The sequence below is a fragment of the Lissotriton helveticus genome, chromosome 4_1 (assembly GCF_964261635.1).
Source record: "Lissotriton helveticus chromosome 4_1, aLisHel1.1, whole genome shotgun sequence".
NCBI classification, from domain to species: Eukaryota; Metazoa; Chordata; class Amphibia; order Caudata; family Salamandridae; genus Lissotriton; species Lissotriton helveticus.
In genome coordinates, this window is record NC_136063.1 from 1,713,859,792 (window position 1) to 1,713,874,484 (window position 14,693).

Here is a 14,693-nt window from a genome sequence, read left to right on the forward strand (position 1 = left end):
GCACTATGACCTCGCCTCTGCTGTTCCTCCGCCATGGGGACCCCAAACCGTATAAACTGACATTTGATTGGCCCAAATCGTCAGCCGGCCAGGACCCCCCATTACACATGGATGACTACCAGGACTCAGCGGCCTGCTCGTACCCTCCGGAGGGAGTGACATTAATCCTCACCGGCTGCACGTGGGTTTCCATGCCATAGATGTGCACATTGACTCTATTACCTCCTGACTGGATCGCATGGGAGAACGCCTAGAGAGACCCGCCTTGACTCTGTTGAGGAGCACGTTTCCATTCTTGAGGACACCACTGCCTCCTTGACCCGTAGACTGGAAAAGACCGAACGGCTCCTGAAGGCTGTTGCCATTAAAAATGAGGACTTGGAAGAAGGCTCTCGGCGCAACAATTTCCAAATCACACGTCTGGCAGAGACCACCGACATGGGATGGCCAGAACAATTTGTGGAAACCTTGCTTGTTGAATTATTTGATGCCCAACACTACTCCTCTATATTCATAGTGGCAAGGGCACACAGATCCTTAGGCTCTAGACCACCTCTTGGAGCAACACCGCGGCCGATCATCGCATGCCTTCTGAATTATAGGGACACTGTACCCAGTCAAGCTAGGGAGCACTCTCTTCTACTCTACCAGGGCACCATCTTCATTTACCCAGACTTTACCTTGGCTGTGAAGGCGAGGCAGAAATTCGTGGAGGCGAAGGCACAGCTCAGGATACATGGGATCACCTACGGCATGCTCTACCCCACCAGACTCCAAGTGGTTTCAGGCAGCAAGAAACACTTTGACAATCCGGCTGAAGTACTTGCATTCTGCAAACGATTGGTCCAGAGTGTCTCCTCCTTGCACCCGTACAACCCCAGACAGCTCGCCTCAGGAAGATAATGTTTCTGCCAGTGCCGACCTCTTCAATCCAGGCTGAACAGCCCTGTCCTGATTACTGAACCCCCAGACCATTTGATGTTTACTCCTGTTATAGGTTATATTTGCTGGCCTAGCCTTTCTCTGTACGTTGACTGTCTCAACCCTTACAGAACACCCATAAGAACTCTTGCTTAGAATGGGCGCCTAGTTCTGACGCGTTGCTCGTACCCCCAAGGATGATTCCGTATTCTAAAATGTTGTTGGATTATTGTGATTTGCTGGGACCTCTACTCCTAGTGTGGGTGGGGGATGTTACCGAGGGATTGTATTCTGATTTTTCTTGCTCATTCTATCTATCCTTCCCTTTTCTTTTCTTGACTAGACAGGACTTTGCAGTGGCACCCCTCAACTAGAACTGACTGGGGAGACCCTTTTTATCCTCTTCTCTTTCCAATGGGTACTTCTAAGCAGACAGCGGATATGACCCTCCATACCTGGAATGTCAGAGGTTTGAATAACTCTCGTAAATGTTAGCTGGTATTATCCTACCTCAGTCGGCATGGCACCAAGATTGCATTCCTACCGGAAACACACTTGCGACCCCACGACCCCGAGACATCGCCTGTTTTTGCTGTGTTGTGGTTTTTCTGTCAACTGCAGCTCTTTTTCCAGTCTGCATACTTATACACAAGTCCCTTCCCTGTATACACCACTTGACTGCTGCAGATGCTCAGGGCCGCTACATCATGGTGACGGGAAGTATGCTGGGGAGGCAAATTGTTCTCCTGAACCTAGATGCTCCCCTCTTTTACCAGTCCTTGGTCGCCCTCCTGGATGGTTCAGACGTGGACACTCATTTAGTGGGTGGTATTTGAATATCCTTCTAGAACCTGCAATGGACATCTCCAGTGCCATTTCTTGTACTAAGCTGTGTTCTCTGCATGCTTGTTAGGGTATGACACACACACCCTCAGGCACATCTGGGGTACACACCATGCCGCGACTCCAGGTTACACTTTTTACTCTGCTCCAAACTCAGTGTGTATTTACAACAAGGGGTGGTGATGGACAGAGTCTCTGAATTAAGCAGAATACTCTCACCCAGTCAAGAGATCAGGGCTAAATCCAACACAGTTTTTTAGCTCATTGCACCATCCCAGTTTCAGAACCTGGCTGTATGCAAATTAGTCTGTCCCTGGCCCAGTGCATCATGGGAACAGGGCAGACCAGACTACAAAAGCCAATTCTTACACTGGGAAGGAAACAAGCTTCCGGGGACCGGTTTCTGGCATTTCAGCCGTCTTCGGCCCGGCTTGCTTGAATCCTGATGGTGCAATGAGCAAGGGACTCACATCTGAGTATACCCTTCCACGCTTAGGGTGGACAAAAATATTTACAACAAGGGGTGGTGATGGACAGAGTCTCTGAATTAAGCAGAATACTCTCACCCAGTCAAGAGATCAGGGCTAAATCCAACACCGTTTTTTAGCTCATTGCACCATCCCAGTTTCAGAACCTGGCTGTATGCAAATTAGTCTGTCCCTGGCCCAGTGCATCATGGGAACAGGGCAGACCAGACTACAAAAGCCAATTCTTACACTGGGAAGGAAACAAGCTTCCGGGGACCGGTTTCTGGCATTTCAGCCGTCTTCGGCCCGGCTTGCTTGAATCCTGATGGTGCAATGAGCAAGGGACTCACATCTGAGTATACCCTTCCACGCTTAGGGTGGACAAAAATATTTACAACAAGGGGTGGTGATGGACAGAGTCTCTGAATTAAGCAGAATACTCTCACCCAGTCAAGAGATCAGGGCTAAATCCAACACCGTTTTTTAGCTCATTGCACCATCCCAGTTTCAGAACCTGGCTGTATGCAAATTAGTCTGTCCCTGGCCCAGTGCATCATGGGGACAGGGCAGACCAGACTACAAAAGCCAGTTCTTACACTGGGAAGGAAACAAGCTTCCGGGGACCGGTTTCTGGCATTTCAGCCGTCTTCGGCCCGGCTTGCTTGAATCCTGATGGTGCAATGAGCAAGGGACTCACATCTGAGTATACCCTTCCACGCTTAGGGTGGACAAAAATATTTACAACAAGGGGTGGTGATGGACAGAGTCTCTGAATTAAGAAGAATACTCTCACCCAGTCAAGAGATCAGGGCTAAATCCAACACCGTTTTTTGGCTCATTGCACCATCCCAGTTTCAGAACCTGGCTGTATGCAAATTAGTCTGTCCCTGGCCCAGTGCATCATGGGAACAGGGCAGACCAGACTACAAAAGCCAATTCTTACACTGGGAAGGAAACAAGCTTCCGGGGACCGGTTTCTGGCATTTCAGCCGTCTTCGGCCCGGCTTGCTTGAATCCTGATGGTGCAATGAGCAAGGGACTCACATCTGAGTATACCCTTCCACGCTTAGGGTGGACAAAAATATTTACAACAAGGGGTGGTGATGGACAGAGTCTCTGAATTAAGCAGAATACTCTCACCCAGTCAAGAGATCAGGGCTAAATCCAACACCGTTTTTTAGCTCATTGCACCATCCCAGTTTCAGAACCTGGCTGTATGCAAATTAGTCTGTCCCTGGCCCAGTGCATCATGGGAACAGGGCAGACCAGACTACAAAAGCCAATTCTTACACTGGGAAGGAAACAAGCTTCCGGGGACCGGTTTCTGGCATTTCAGCCGTCTTCGGCCCGGCTTGCTTGAATCCTGATGGTGCAATGAGTAAGGGACTCACATCTGAGTATACCCTTCCACGCTTAGGGTGGACAAAAATATTTACAACAAGGGGTGGTGATGGACAGAGTCTCTGAATTAAGCAGAATACTCTCACCCAGTCAAGAGATCAGGGCTAAATCCAACACCGTTTTTTAGCTCATTGCACCATCCCAGTTTCAGGACCTGGCTGTATGCAAATTAGTCTGTCCCTGGCCCAGTGCATCATGGGAACAGGGCAGACCAGACTACAAAAGCCAATTCTTACACTGGGAAGTAAACAAGCTTCCCTTGCTCACTGCTCCATCAGGATTCAAGCATGCCGGGCCGACGACGCCTGAAATGGCAGAAACCGGTCCCCGGAAGCTTGTCTCCTTTCTGGTGAAGAATTGGCTTGGTAGTTTGGTCTGCCCTGTTCCCATGAGACACTGGGCCAGGGACAGACTAATTTGCATATAGCCAGGTTCTGAGCTGGGATGGGGCAGTGAGCTAAATAACGGTGATGGATCAAGCCCTGATCTTTGGACTGGGTAAGAGTGGTCTGCTTAATTCAGACACTCTGTTCATCACCACCCCCTTTTCTGAACCAAACTCAGTGTGGACACGATTGGATCACGGGCTCCTGTTGGCAGCAGTCTTTCCATGGTTTCAAGACATACAGGTGGTGCCACACATTTTGTCTGATCATGCTCCGGTGCGGATGGCGCTCACTCTTCCTTACGGCTGCGAGCACCACTGGTCCTTCCCCTCGACAGCGCTGTTGGACTTGGTATTCCGCTTCGAGCTCCACAACGCTGTTGCTGAATATTTTCGGTTGAATGTAGGGTCTGTTCATCTATATGATATCCACTGGGATGCACTCAAGGCAAACATTTGCGGAATTTGCATTTCTAAACAGGCGGGATTGCTGCACCATATCTGTACTAGTTTGGTGTGAGTAGAAACTACTCTCAAACACCGACGAGGACACTCCTTTACCCACAGCTCTTCATAAACGCTCCGGTTTGCTGGAGGAATTTCATGACGTGGCTGGAGGGAAGTTAACCTAAAAAATATGGTGTGGTGCAGAAATCCAGTGAAGGCGAGAGCCCCGGTCGGATGCTTGCTCGCCACCTAGGCCCCCCTCAAGGATCCGGACACATCACAGCACTGGAACCAGATGAAGGTACCCCCGTCACAACCACTGCAGGCATTTTCACTGAAGTAGTTTCCTACTATAAGTCACTAGACCGCTCTCTCTCCTTAACTACAATAATAAAATACTGGCCAAAGCATTGACTAATAGGCTGTTATTATTAGATATGATATAATCACCTTTGCAGACAGGATTCATACCACATCGGTTCACTTTCCAATATTTGCACGCTTTCTTCTCAGTCTTGAATAGGATACCTCGGGGCATCCCAGCATTGTTCGACCTTCTCATCGCAGAGAAGGCGTTTGACTGTTTGGAGTGGCCGTTTCTGCACGACACCCTACGGAAGCTAGGAATTCCGGGAAGGTTCACAGCCCTTGTCTCATACTCTAATTAGAGAGCTCGTATCCCCATTAACGGTTACCTTACTGACCCTTAAAATATCTCAAGTGGCACTAAACAGGGATACCCACTCTCTCCTTTATTATTTATTATAGCAATGGACCCATTGGTATGCCACCTTCAAGAATGTCCTATGCATCACGGTTTACAGTTTAAGGGACCACTCCTTATGTCAATGTACACCGATGATATCATTTTTTTTTTCATTCAACAACCCTCAATTAATCTTACCCCAATAGAGCAAGAGGTAATCTGGTTTGGCGAACTTTCTGGTCTATGCATTAATTGGGAGAAATCAGAGATGTTCCTCCTTACTGACAAGACTACACCCCCTGCCTGTTAATACCCTTTTAAATGGTCTGCTAACACCATTAAATACCTGGGTGGATTTACACAGGAGAAAGGAGCAAGTCATTTGGCTGAATTACGGCCCTGTGATAGACAAACTCTCCAACCAAACTGATCACTGGATACAACTTCCCTTTTTATGGCCAGCCACATAGCCATTATAACAAGCATTTGCAATGCAATAGGTCTCGCATTTGCTAGCGTTTGATCTATTGGTATTGTAAATAACAATGCCTTTTATTTATATGTTTTGAAAACCTGCAAGGGGTGCGTAAACATCCACATTTCCTACTAGTCCTTGCTTAAAAGAATCATTGCTGGCAGTAAAAGAGGAGCAGTTACTGCCAACTTTGCTTCTCGTAAGCACGGACCATAAGTAGATAGTGCGAATTTACGCACTGCTTATAGGTTTTCAAACACATAAATAATAAGCATTTCCAGTTACAATGCCAATAGCTGAAAATCTTGCAAATGTGAGACCCATTGCATTGGAAATGCTTGTTTAAAAAGCACTTCACGCCACAGTGGCGGCCAGGCCTTTGTTTTATTTGTGGTCCGAACAAAGCGGCATGTTTTTCCCCCTTTTCTTGTTTTGTTTAGAAGCGCTCAAAGCCACGCCGAGCTGCATCGAAAGAAATGTCCGCAGCAGCTATTAAAGTGAAACTATGGCATGGGGCGCTTTTCCCAAAAAAGAATTTGTCTGTCAACTTTTTTTAGTAAAAGCGCCCCATGCCGAGGTTTCACTTTAATAGTTGCAGAAGACCTTTCTTTAATCGGCTTGTCTAAAGAAAGGGGCGTGGCCTCTATTGACATGAAACCGCTGCATGGGCACTTTTACCAAAAACGTATTTGCAATGCAATAGGTCTTGCATTTGCGAGAGTTTAAGCTATTGTCATTTACAATGCCAATAGCTCAAACTCTCGTAAATGCGAGACCTATTGCATTGCAAATGCTTGTGTTAACACTGTTGCTAAGTCATAACAGTGAGCTACTGGATTTCTAGTGCCTCTCTACCAGAGCCATACATAACAAACCAATGGGCACTGGCACTGGTTTTCTTAACCTCAGAAGGGTGCAAATCTGCGTTGGGCCTACCATATTTTTTTAAAATTTTATTTTGAGAGTTTTATATAGCGCAGGCTAGACCCAGAGGTATCAGAGCGCTTTACATAAGGTTCCACAGAAATTACAAAATTACATCAGTTACACGTTACATCAGTTACTAGAAAAACATTTCAAGAGAGTAGAAGACTAAATAAATGGAGCTTAGAAGGACTTTAGGAGCTACAGACAACACTCATTAAATTTAAGAAATTGTCCTCCCAGACACGGTAATGTTTACTAGATTATTTGGCAATTTAACAGTATGACATCCCCACCTCGCCCCCCCATCGCCTCCCTACTGTTGGCAACCTATGCAGCCATCTCGTATAGTCTTGTCACTGATCAGCTGATGCATTCCTGCCAATAGTATTGACTTGTACCATGAACACTTGGAAACATACTTTTATTTCTTGTTTTTAATATTAAGCGCAACTCACCCCAGTAGGTGTCAGCGCGCTGTACAACAGAACAACAGGACTAGAGGGGATGGGTTCACTCCTCAAATAGTACCACATCGTAACCAATGAAGACGTACATTCAAAAGTATAATAAAAGATGTTCAAACTAGTCTAGTATGTGATCAACGCCCCACATTACATAAATCAGTCAGCACCGCACATTGCTTCAGCCACATCCGGTGCCTGTGGACAGAGCAGGTGCTTCGACAGATCAAAGTAAGCCTTAGGCCGCCGTATAGTGACGGGGACCCGTCACTGCACCCGGTCAAAATTCAGGCGAGCGCTCCAGGGTGTAAAATTCTATTTAGCTGGTGTTAACCCTTCCTGTCCTTAGGGGATTTGGAGGAGGCAGTCCTCCGTCTTGTTCAGGGACAGGAGCAGGGGTACACGCCCGCAGATAATTGACGCTGAAGGCGTGGATACGGAAGGGATTTCCATGCATTAGTAATAGCCGAGAATGTGCTGCAAGGGATTTTGTGGCTACCCTCTCGCTGGGTAAGGCTGTTATCTCCCTAAGGTTTTTATTTGTCTGAACACAAGCTGAGGCGATCATCCTCCTGCGCAGCAATAATCTCCTTTGTTTAAATGGCTCTCTGTGGAAACACTTCCGCCTTAAAAATGCAAGGGATGAGCCATTAAAACAAATGGCATGCAGCAAACGTCTGCCCTCCAGTTGCTCTTTCCGTTTGCCATTACGCAGCTTTTAATTGAGAACACTAAACGTAGTGCGTACCTTTTGGGTATGATGCTGATGGGGCATCGGGAAAGTGCCGATTGCAGCATTTCCATGTGTATGCAAAGGAGCGGAGGTTTAAGTGCATGTAAACGTCACCTACGGCACAGAAGCGCCTTTTGTAAATCTCAAACTGGAACAAGCACGCAAATGGTGCGCGCGCGCGCGCCACAGCGAGACATCTGTTTTGCATTATCGGGCACGATAATGCATAACAGATGTCGGCCGGGCGCGTAACAGACACCAATAGGCCATGGGCGGGGCAAATGAGGGACATGCGCCCGCATTTGCCCAATTCCGTGCTGTCTTTGTTAGAAAGACGCCGGCAACGATAACAAAACCACAAGCACGAGCGTGCGGTCAGATTAAAAAAGCCCCTATATTAAGTGCACTGCAACGCTAGGCCTAAAAACTTAGCTAAGGCCTTTTTTTTCCACTTTCAGAAGCCTACTTTTGAAATTGGTTTGGGCGGGTCGTCGACCCTGGGTTGCCTGGGACCGCCCATCTCTCCCATACGATCGCAGTGGCTACTCAGTCCCTGATTTTCAGCTAGATTTCTTGGTAGCCCATGCACATTTTGGTACCATTGTTTTCACCATGACGCATGGCTACCCTACGCCAGACCGGAGCATGCAGTGTACTCTACATAAATATGACCTCCACTTCTTTGGAGATGTATTCCCGGATGGACATGCACTATCACACCACATCAACGCCGCACACTCTGACAAACCCCCTTCTTGGACAGATTTATTCTGAGACTCAACAGTGCGCTACGATCCCACACCCCTTCCTACCCACTCGCCCCGACGAATTCACTCCGCTCACCCTCTTGATACAGGATCCGGGCGGGTCACATCTCATCACCAAGCTCTACTGTGCCTGTACAGCTTATAAACGCACCAACGTAGATGGGGTTCGGGAACAGTGGGAGAGGGACCTGGGCTATCCCCTCACTGACCAGGAAAGGGTCGTCTGCTGCACACAGACTAAAGTGATCTCCCCAATCACCGACACAGACTCATACATTTCTGTTTCCTACATAGAGCCTATGTGACCCCCCCAACCCCCCCCTCTCCCCCCCCCCCAGCGGGCTAGGCTGTGGTAACCCCTCCAAATCTACCCAGTGCCCTAAATGCAGAGTCCCTGATGAACATTCTCCACATCTGGCCTGGACTTGCCCACTGGTAGCTACATAATGGACGGAGGTATTCCAGGTCCTCTCTTAGATGATCACCATGCCAGTAGCCCCATCTTCGTTCATGGTCCTCCTGGGCAATGTCTCCTCTATCCCCATAACAAGGCACCGATTTACTGGCATTGCACTTCTTCTGGACAAACGGGAGATAGCGCTGCACTGGGGCAGCTGTGTACGTCCCCCCCTAAGGCCTGTACTCTTCTCTACAAACTCCCACAGCCCTCCATAAAGATATCTGGCAGCCTCTTAAGACTATACTTCCTCAAAGTGAATCCAGACTCTCCCTCTCCCACCTTTCAGGCGCCTAATATTAGGCCATCCTCGGACAGTTCCAGTCAGGACACGGACCGGCTCCTTCACACACCATCCCATCTTCCCTGTCCGCAGTGACTCTTTTTCTGCCTTCTTAACAACTGATTTCTTACCAGCCTCTATCTCACATTGGAATGTTCTTTACTCATGCACAAAGTCATGCAATGTTTTTTTCTACAAAGTGACACCCGTACCTCGTCATCAGTATCTTCTCTTTCCGTACTGTTAATCTGATAATCTTTGAATAAAGGTTTTTTTTTTAAAAACCTCAGAGGTCAGCTCCTCCAGCTGATCTAGCCAACAACCGCTTCTCCCAATTACAGCAACCAGATATTCACCGGGCCACATAGTGCATATGGGCCTCAAAATAATAATAATATTCCAGCTGTGGCACCTCCAGCCTACCTACTCATCAAAGAGCCCTGGCCTACCACTGCTACGTTTAACTGCTCAAAGAAGTGAGTAATTAATCCAGTTACCTGAACACACTAGATTGCATAGGGCATTCTGTACTGTTTAGAGACAACGCTGGAAAAGCACCATCTTAGAGACTGTGATTCTGCCCATAAGCAACAGCTGCAAGGTGTTCCAGAACTTCACCGAAGATAGCAATAAATTCAGTACCCTGCCAGTATTGTACCGCAACTGATTTTCTTTCAGTGACCATCAAGCCCAAGAAAGCGGTCCCGTTCCCACATTGGCATCAGATCCGGAAGGCGATCCTCTGCGAGTCCCACCAATCCCGCCGGTGGATACAGTAACTTCTCTAGATTAAGGTGTAGCAAGGACACCTAAGCAAATTCATCCAATAGGCGGACAAAACCACAAGAGACTCCCTTGGAGCCCTGAGCTAAAATGAGCGTCATCCGGGGACAGCAACAAAATGTGCTGCGCCGCTCCCAGTTCTATGCCCCGAACATGCAATTCCTGAAGGACCCAAAGTGCCTTCGGATTTAACGGCTATGCAAACAATAGGTGCAACAATGGACAACCCTGCTGGGTGCATCTCATCTCCAATTTCCAGCTATCCGATTGATGACGGTCAACCCGGACCCTGACGCTGGGACATGTATAAAGTAACTGGATCCACGCCCGAAAGTGTGGCCCCCAAACCCATGACCCTCAAAACCTTGAGCAGGTACCCCTAGTCCACAGTATATGAAGCTTTTTCAATGCCAATGGAGACCAATGCCATTTCCTCACCCACAGCTTCCACTTCATGTACTATGAGTGAATCTCCTCCGGTTCCTCCCCGTGTTACGACCCAGGATAAACCTGCATAGGTCCTCATGCAACAAGTCCCTCATGAATGGGTTCAGGCTGTTAGCCAATATTTTGAAAAGAATTTTCACATCCGAGTTAATCACTGTGAGAGAAATGCTGCTGGATCCATCATATACCCACCTTGCTTTGACAACATGCAGAAATCCCCCTCTCTCTTGGTCGGCGGTAGTATCCCTGTCTCCTTTGGTTCCAAAAAGACCTCAAGAAGCCCCTGCTTGAGGGCAGCAAAGTCCTGATAAAATTTTGACAGGAAACAATCCTCCCCGGGAACCTTATTCTTAGGAAGCATCTGCAGTGCCACCCTCAACTCATCAAGAATAAGGTAAGAGTCCAAGTCAGTCACCACCTCCCCACCCACCAGCGGGATCTTGAGTCGCCCTAGGAAAGCCTGGATGCTGTCATCCGTAATATTCAGATTCCCCATGTACACTCCTTCAAAATGTTGCCAAAAGGTGGCCACAACAGCCTTGTGGCGTCAAGCAGGGTAAGCAGCATCAGAGCCTTGTGCGCCCGTTCAACCACAAATAAATCTGAGAGGTCCTGCGGTCGAAGCTGAGGCCTCACCCATCGTTCCAGAAACACCTCCACAGAGACGGCCTCAACTCTCTCCAGGAACCGCAGTACTTTAAAGCTATTGCAGCATGAGTGGCCCTCCGCAACCTCCACCTTAAATTCAAGGTCCCAGGTAACAGTAGTTGTTTTAGACATTCGTTGTTTTAATGCAGAAACATCCTCCTATACACTCTCAAATGTTACTCTTTGCCGCCATCACCTTGTCAATCACCTTCAGTAGGCCAGCCCTTATCAAATTGACATCAATAGAAACTGCCTCAATCCTATTTTCCAGTGTCGCCTTGGATCCCTGCCAGCACTTCGTACACAAAGGTCCCCCCTTTCGCTTCGCGGCCCAAGCACAGTGCATCCAGGTGTCCCCTTCCTGCTCAAGGGCCCAGCGACTGTCAGGAGCTTCAATTCCGAGGACTCACCTGGGCCAACACCCTCTGCTCCTTTATACTTGTGGCCAGGGTCCCCTGTCAACCTCTGGGCACCGGACCTGCAGAGTCATAGGCGCTCCGTCCCCCAATACAGGACAGCTTGCCCCAAAGCTCTATGCAGGCTCTCATCCTCGTCTGGATGCATGAGCCCTCCAGGCTGCCGTCTGCTCCAGTACTCTCCCTGCCTCTGCATAATGCAGCTTCCGGTCCTACTTCTCCGCCTCCGTAAGCCATAGGCAGGCGGGACCCAGAAGCTTTGCCCTTGGGCCAATCAAGCCCACAGCACACCTCAGGCGTCGACCACCGCTCTCCACTCAGGTCCCGACAAAAGCCCTGGGTTCAGGAAGTGCCTCAGGCACCACGGCGCACTCCTGCTTCCATGTGGCTCGACAAGGATGCACCGGCCTAAGCAAGTCCGCACCAGCGACAGTCACGGCCTCAGCTCTTCTCCGTGCACAATACCAGGTGCCGACCACCAGCCAGGGTCCCAGAGCACAAGAGACTTCGACCCACTGCTGACTAGCAGCAGCAAGGCAGCAGGATTTCATAGAATTAGATAGGACAAGTAGGGGGCTGAAGTCGACTACGTCCGGTCAGTCATCTTGCCAGATAACATCCCGGGTTCTTTATCCTTAGTATCCTAAGTCCCCAGATGAAATTAACTGCTCAAAGTGACAGCATGCAACATGGAAAATTTAGAAGAATTGTACTGGCATCTAGACAAGCTATACTGAGTTTCTGCTCTGCAAAAAACACCATGTTCTATCTCAGACTTGTATTCCTGAAGTTATGCGGCCCCCTAATAACCAGGCAAAAAATTATTACTCATGCTCAGTCTCTTTATTAATAACTATAGTTCAGTCCAGCATTTCATTCCATATAAGCAGCAGCATAGTAAATTATCTTGCCATCACCCTTTATACATCTCACTACCGTCCCTTTTTAATCTTCATGAAAAATGTGTGGTCTACATTTTCTTACAAGTTATTTTAATATCTTTTGTTAAGAGGGACCCAGTTCAAATTAATTCAAATTAACATTATACTTACTGGGTCACTTGTATCAGCAGGACCGCCAGACGTGTTAAGATGTTCAATGATGTCTTTAAGATCCTGGGCCATACGCTTTAGCTGAGCATCAATGTTTTCTGCTAATTTATAGCTGTATAAGAGAGTATTTTGTTAAAATGGCTTCAGTACCAATAATGATATCACAGTTTACTCCCTAATGGCTTCTCTAAATGCAGGGGATTAGCATTTTGTCAGCTACCACGGTGGACTCAAAATGTCATACATTACACAACCACTAAAGAGACCTTTAAGAAGCACAAACTATGAAGGGCATGAATGGTATATATAAAAATAATCTTTAGATCATTTAAATATCCAAGATCTTTAAATATTTTTTTTAAGTATTTGATTAGAGTGTGGATATAAGGGCATCTCATTCTTGGAGATGTCATAATGTGGAGCTTCAGCGATACACATAATGCACATTTTGAACTGGTGACAAGCACTGAAACTCATGGGGAAAACAAATTCTACAATGTGGAATATTAATCTAAACGTGACAAGGTATAAGAATATTCATTTTTGCCTAAAATTTACCACATTTAATAATAAATCAGTTTTAATGTAATCGGAGGCACCAGTTTATGGTAGGGATAATTTCTATGAATCTCTAGTTCTAAAATAGGTAACCAAAATTACATCTAGCTTTTAGTTTGGAACCAAGGAGACAAAAGTTGAGTAGAGAGGGTTACAGAGGGTATAAGGACGGTAACTTTGTTTCTGCTATCAAAAGAGTAACTAAATTGCTCCTTGGACACAATATCACAGTTTAAACCTTATGTAACACATGAGTGGTTTAGAGGTGCTTGAGAGCAAGTTGCTTCTATTTCAGAGGGAGCTCTTTAATGATTTAATTTGAGGTCTACCGTGCATATCATTTTAATCAAGGATGGCTGAGAAGATGAAAGGTAACGGTTTCATCCCTTGAAGTGAATTTACCGATTTCACGGCACCAATGAATTTCAGGATCTTTGCTTACGTTTTCTCGCGCTCCTCATCAGCATGCTGTAGGTAGATTGTCCCACTTTGCTCTTTAACGGACTCCTCTAGGGGTGTTAGAAGGTCCTCCAGCTCTTTCTGCTGTGAAAGAATAAAGTCTAGTTCCTGGTCCAACCTACAAATAAAATCACCAATGGAACACAAATGAACTGTGTTTTTGGAGAAACTGCATAACACCACAGTGATTGAAAATATCAAAATGTTTTGTGTAATCAAAATGAAAGCAGCAGTATTACAATTCATTGCTGAAGAAATGCTGCTTAGGAAGAGATAGTAATAAGACAAAAGAGGCAATAGCTTGAGCAGCTTTCTTCAAGCTCTGCTAGGAGAGTTAATTCACTGTCTTCATTAGATAAAATGAAGTTCATTTGCTAACTTGATCAGCAGTCACAGGTTTCCATACACTCGTTAATGTCCACTCTATTTAAAAGTAAATTACAGAAGACCACACTAGCTCATATCATGCAGGTGTAGAATTGTGGTCAGCAGTGACATCTGAGACCACAACATTGAAAAAAGTTGGATATAGACATGCTCAATACACTTGTCAAAGTAATCTCAATGACCTACTTCAAAAATTACAAATACCAGACATGTGAGAAATATGGACCACTTACTTCTTTTGTTGGTCTCCTTGAAGAAAGGATGGACTAAAAGGTCTATCTATCTCATTATCTGACATTACTGAATCTACACCAAAATCATGACAGTACACAAATTTATAAGAACTTTATTTACACCCTTAGAGTCATATGATAACAAGGCAGAACCCAGTTCACATACACTAAGAAGAAAAACTGCAAACAACCCGCTTTTAACTGTACCTCTTTTGATCAAGCTTCACCTTTTCAACCTCCCTGTGTAAAGTGGTAATCTGAAAAGGTATGAAGGTTTAAAAGTCAGTGGCTTAGAAAAGTGTTAGAGAGTACATTTTGTTCTTTGACTCTAAACAGTTTCAAAGTCAAGCAAGTTGCTTAACAAAACTTGTGCAAGTCAGAATATGATAGAGCCATCAATAGATCACACAACAAGGAGCCTTTAACCTGGCCCCTAA

At 46.5% G+C, this 14,693-nt stretch overlaps 1 protein-coding gene across 2 annotated transcripts in view; it reads right to left on the reverse strand.

Annotated features, from left to right (window-relative positions):
- LOC144829333 (nuclear pore glycoprotein p62-like) overlaps positions 1-14,693 on the reverse strand; it is a 277,355-nt gene that overhangs the window by 86,725 nt on the left and 175,937 nt on the right. For both annotated transcript variants that reach the window (XM_078688386.1, XM_078688385.1), the window contains exons 9-11: positions 14,464-14,513; positions 13,620-13,754; positions 12,620-12,731 (exon numbers count right to left, since the gene is read on the reverse strand). In XM_078688386.1, the coding sequence (XP_078544512.1) occupies positions 12,620-12,731; positions 13,620-13,754; positions 14,464-14,513 (297 nt within the window). The remainder of the gene's footprint in view (positions 1-12,619; positions 12,732-13,619; positions 13,755-14,463; positions 14,514-14,693) is intronic.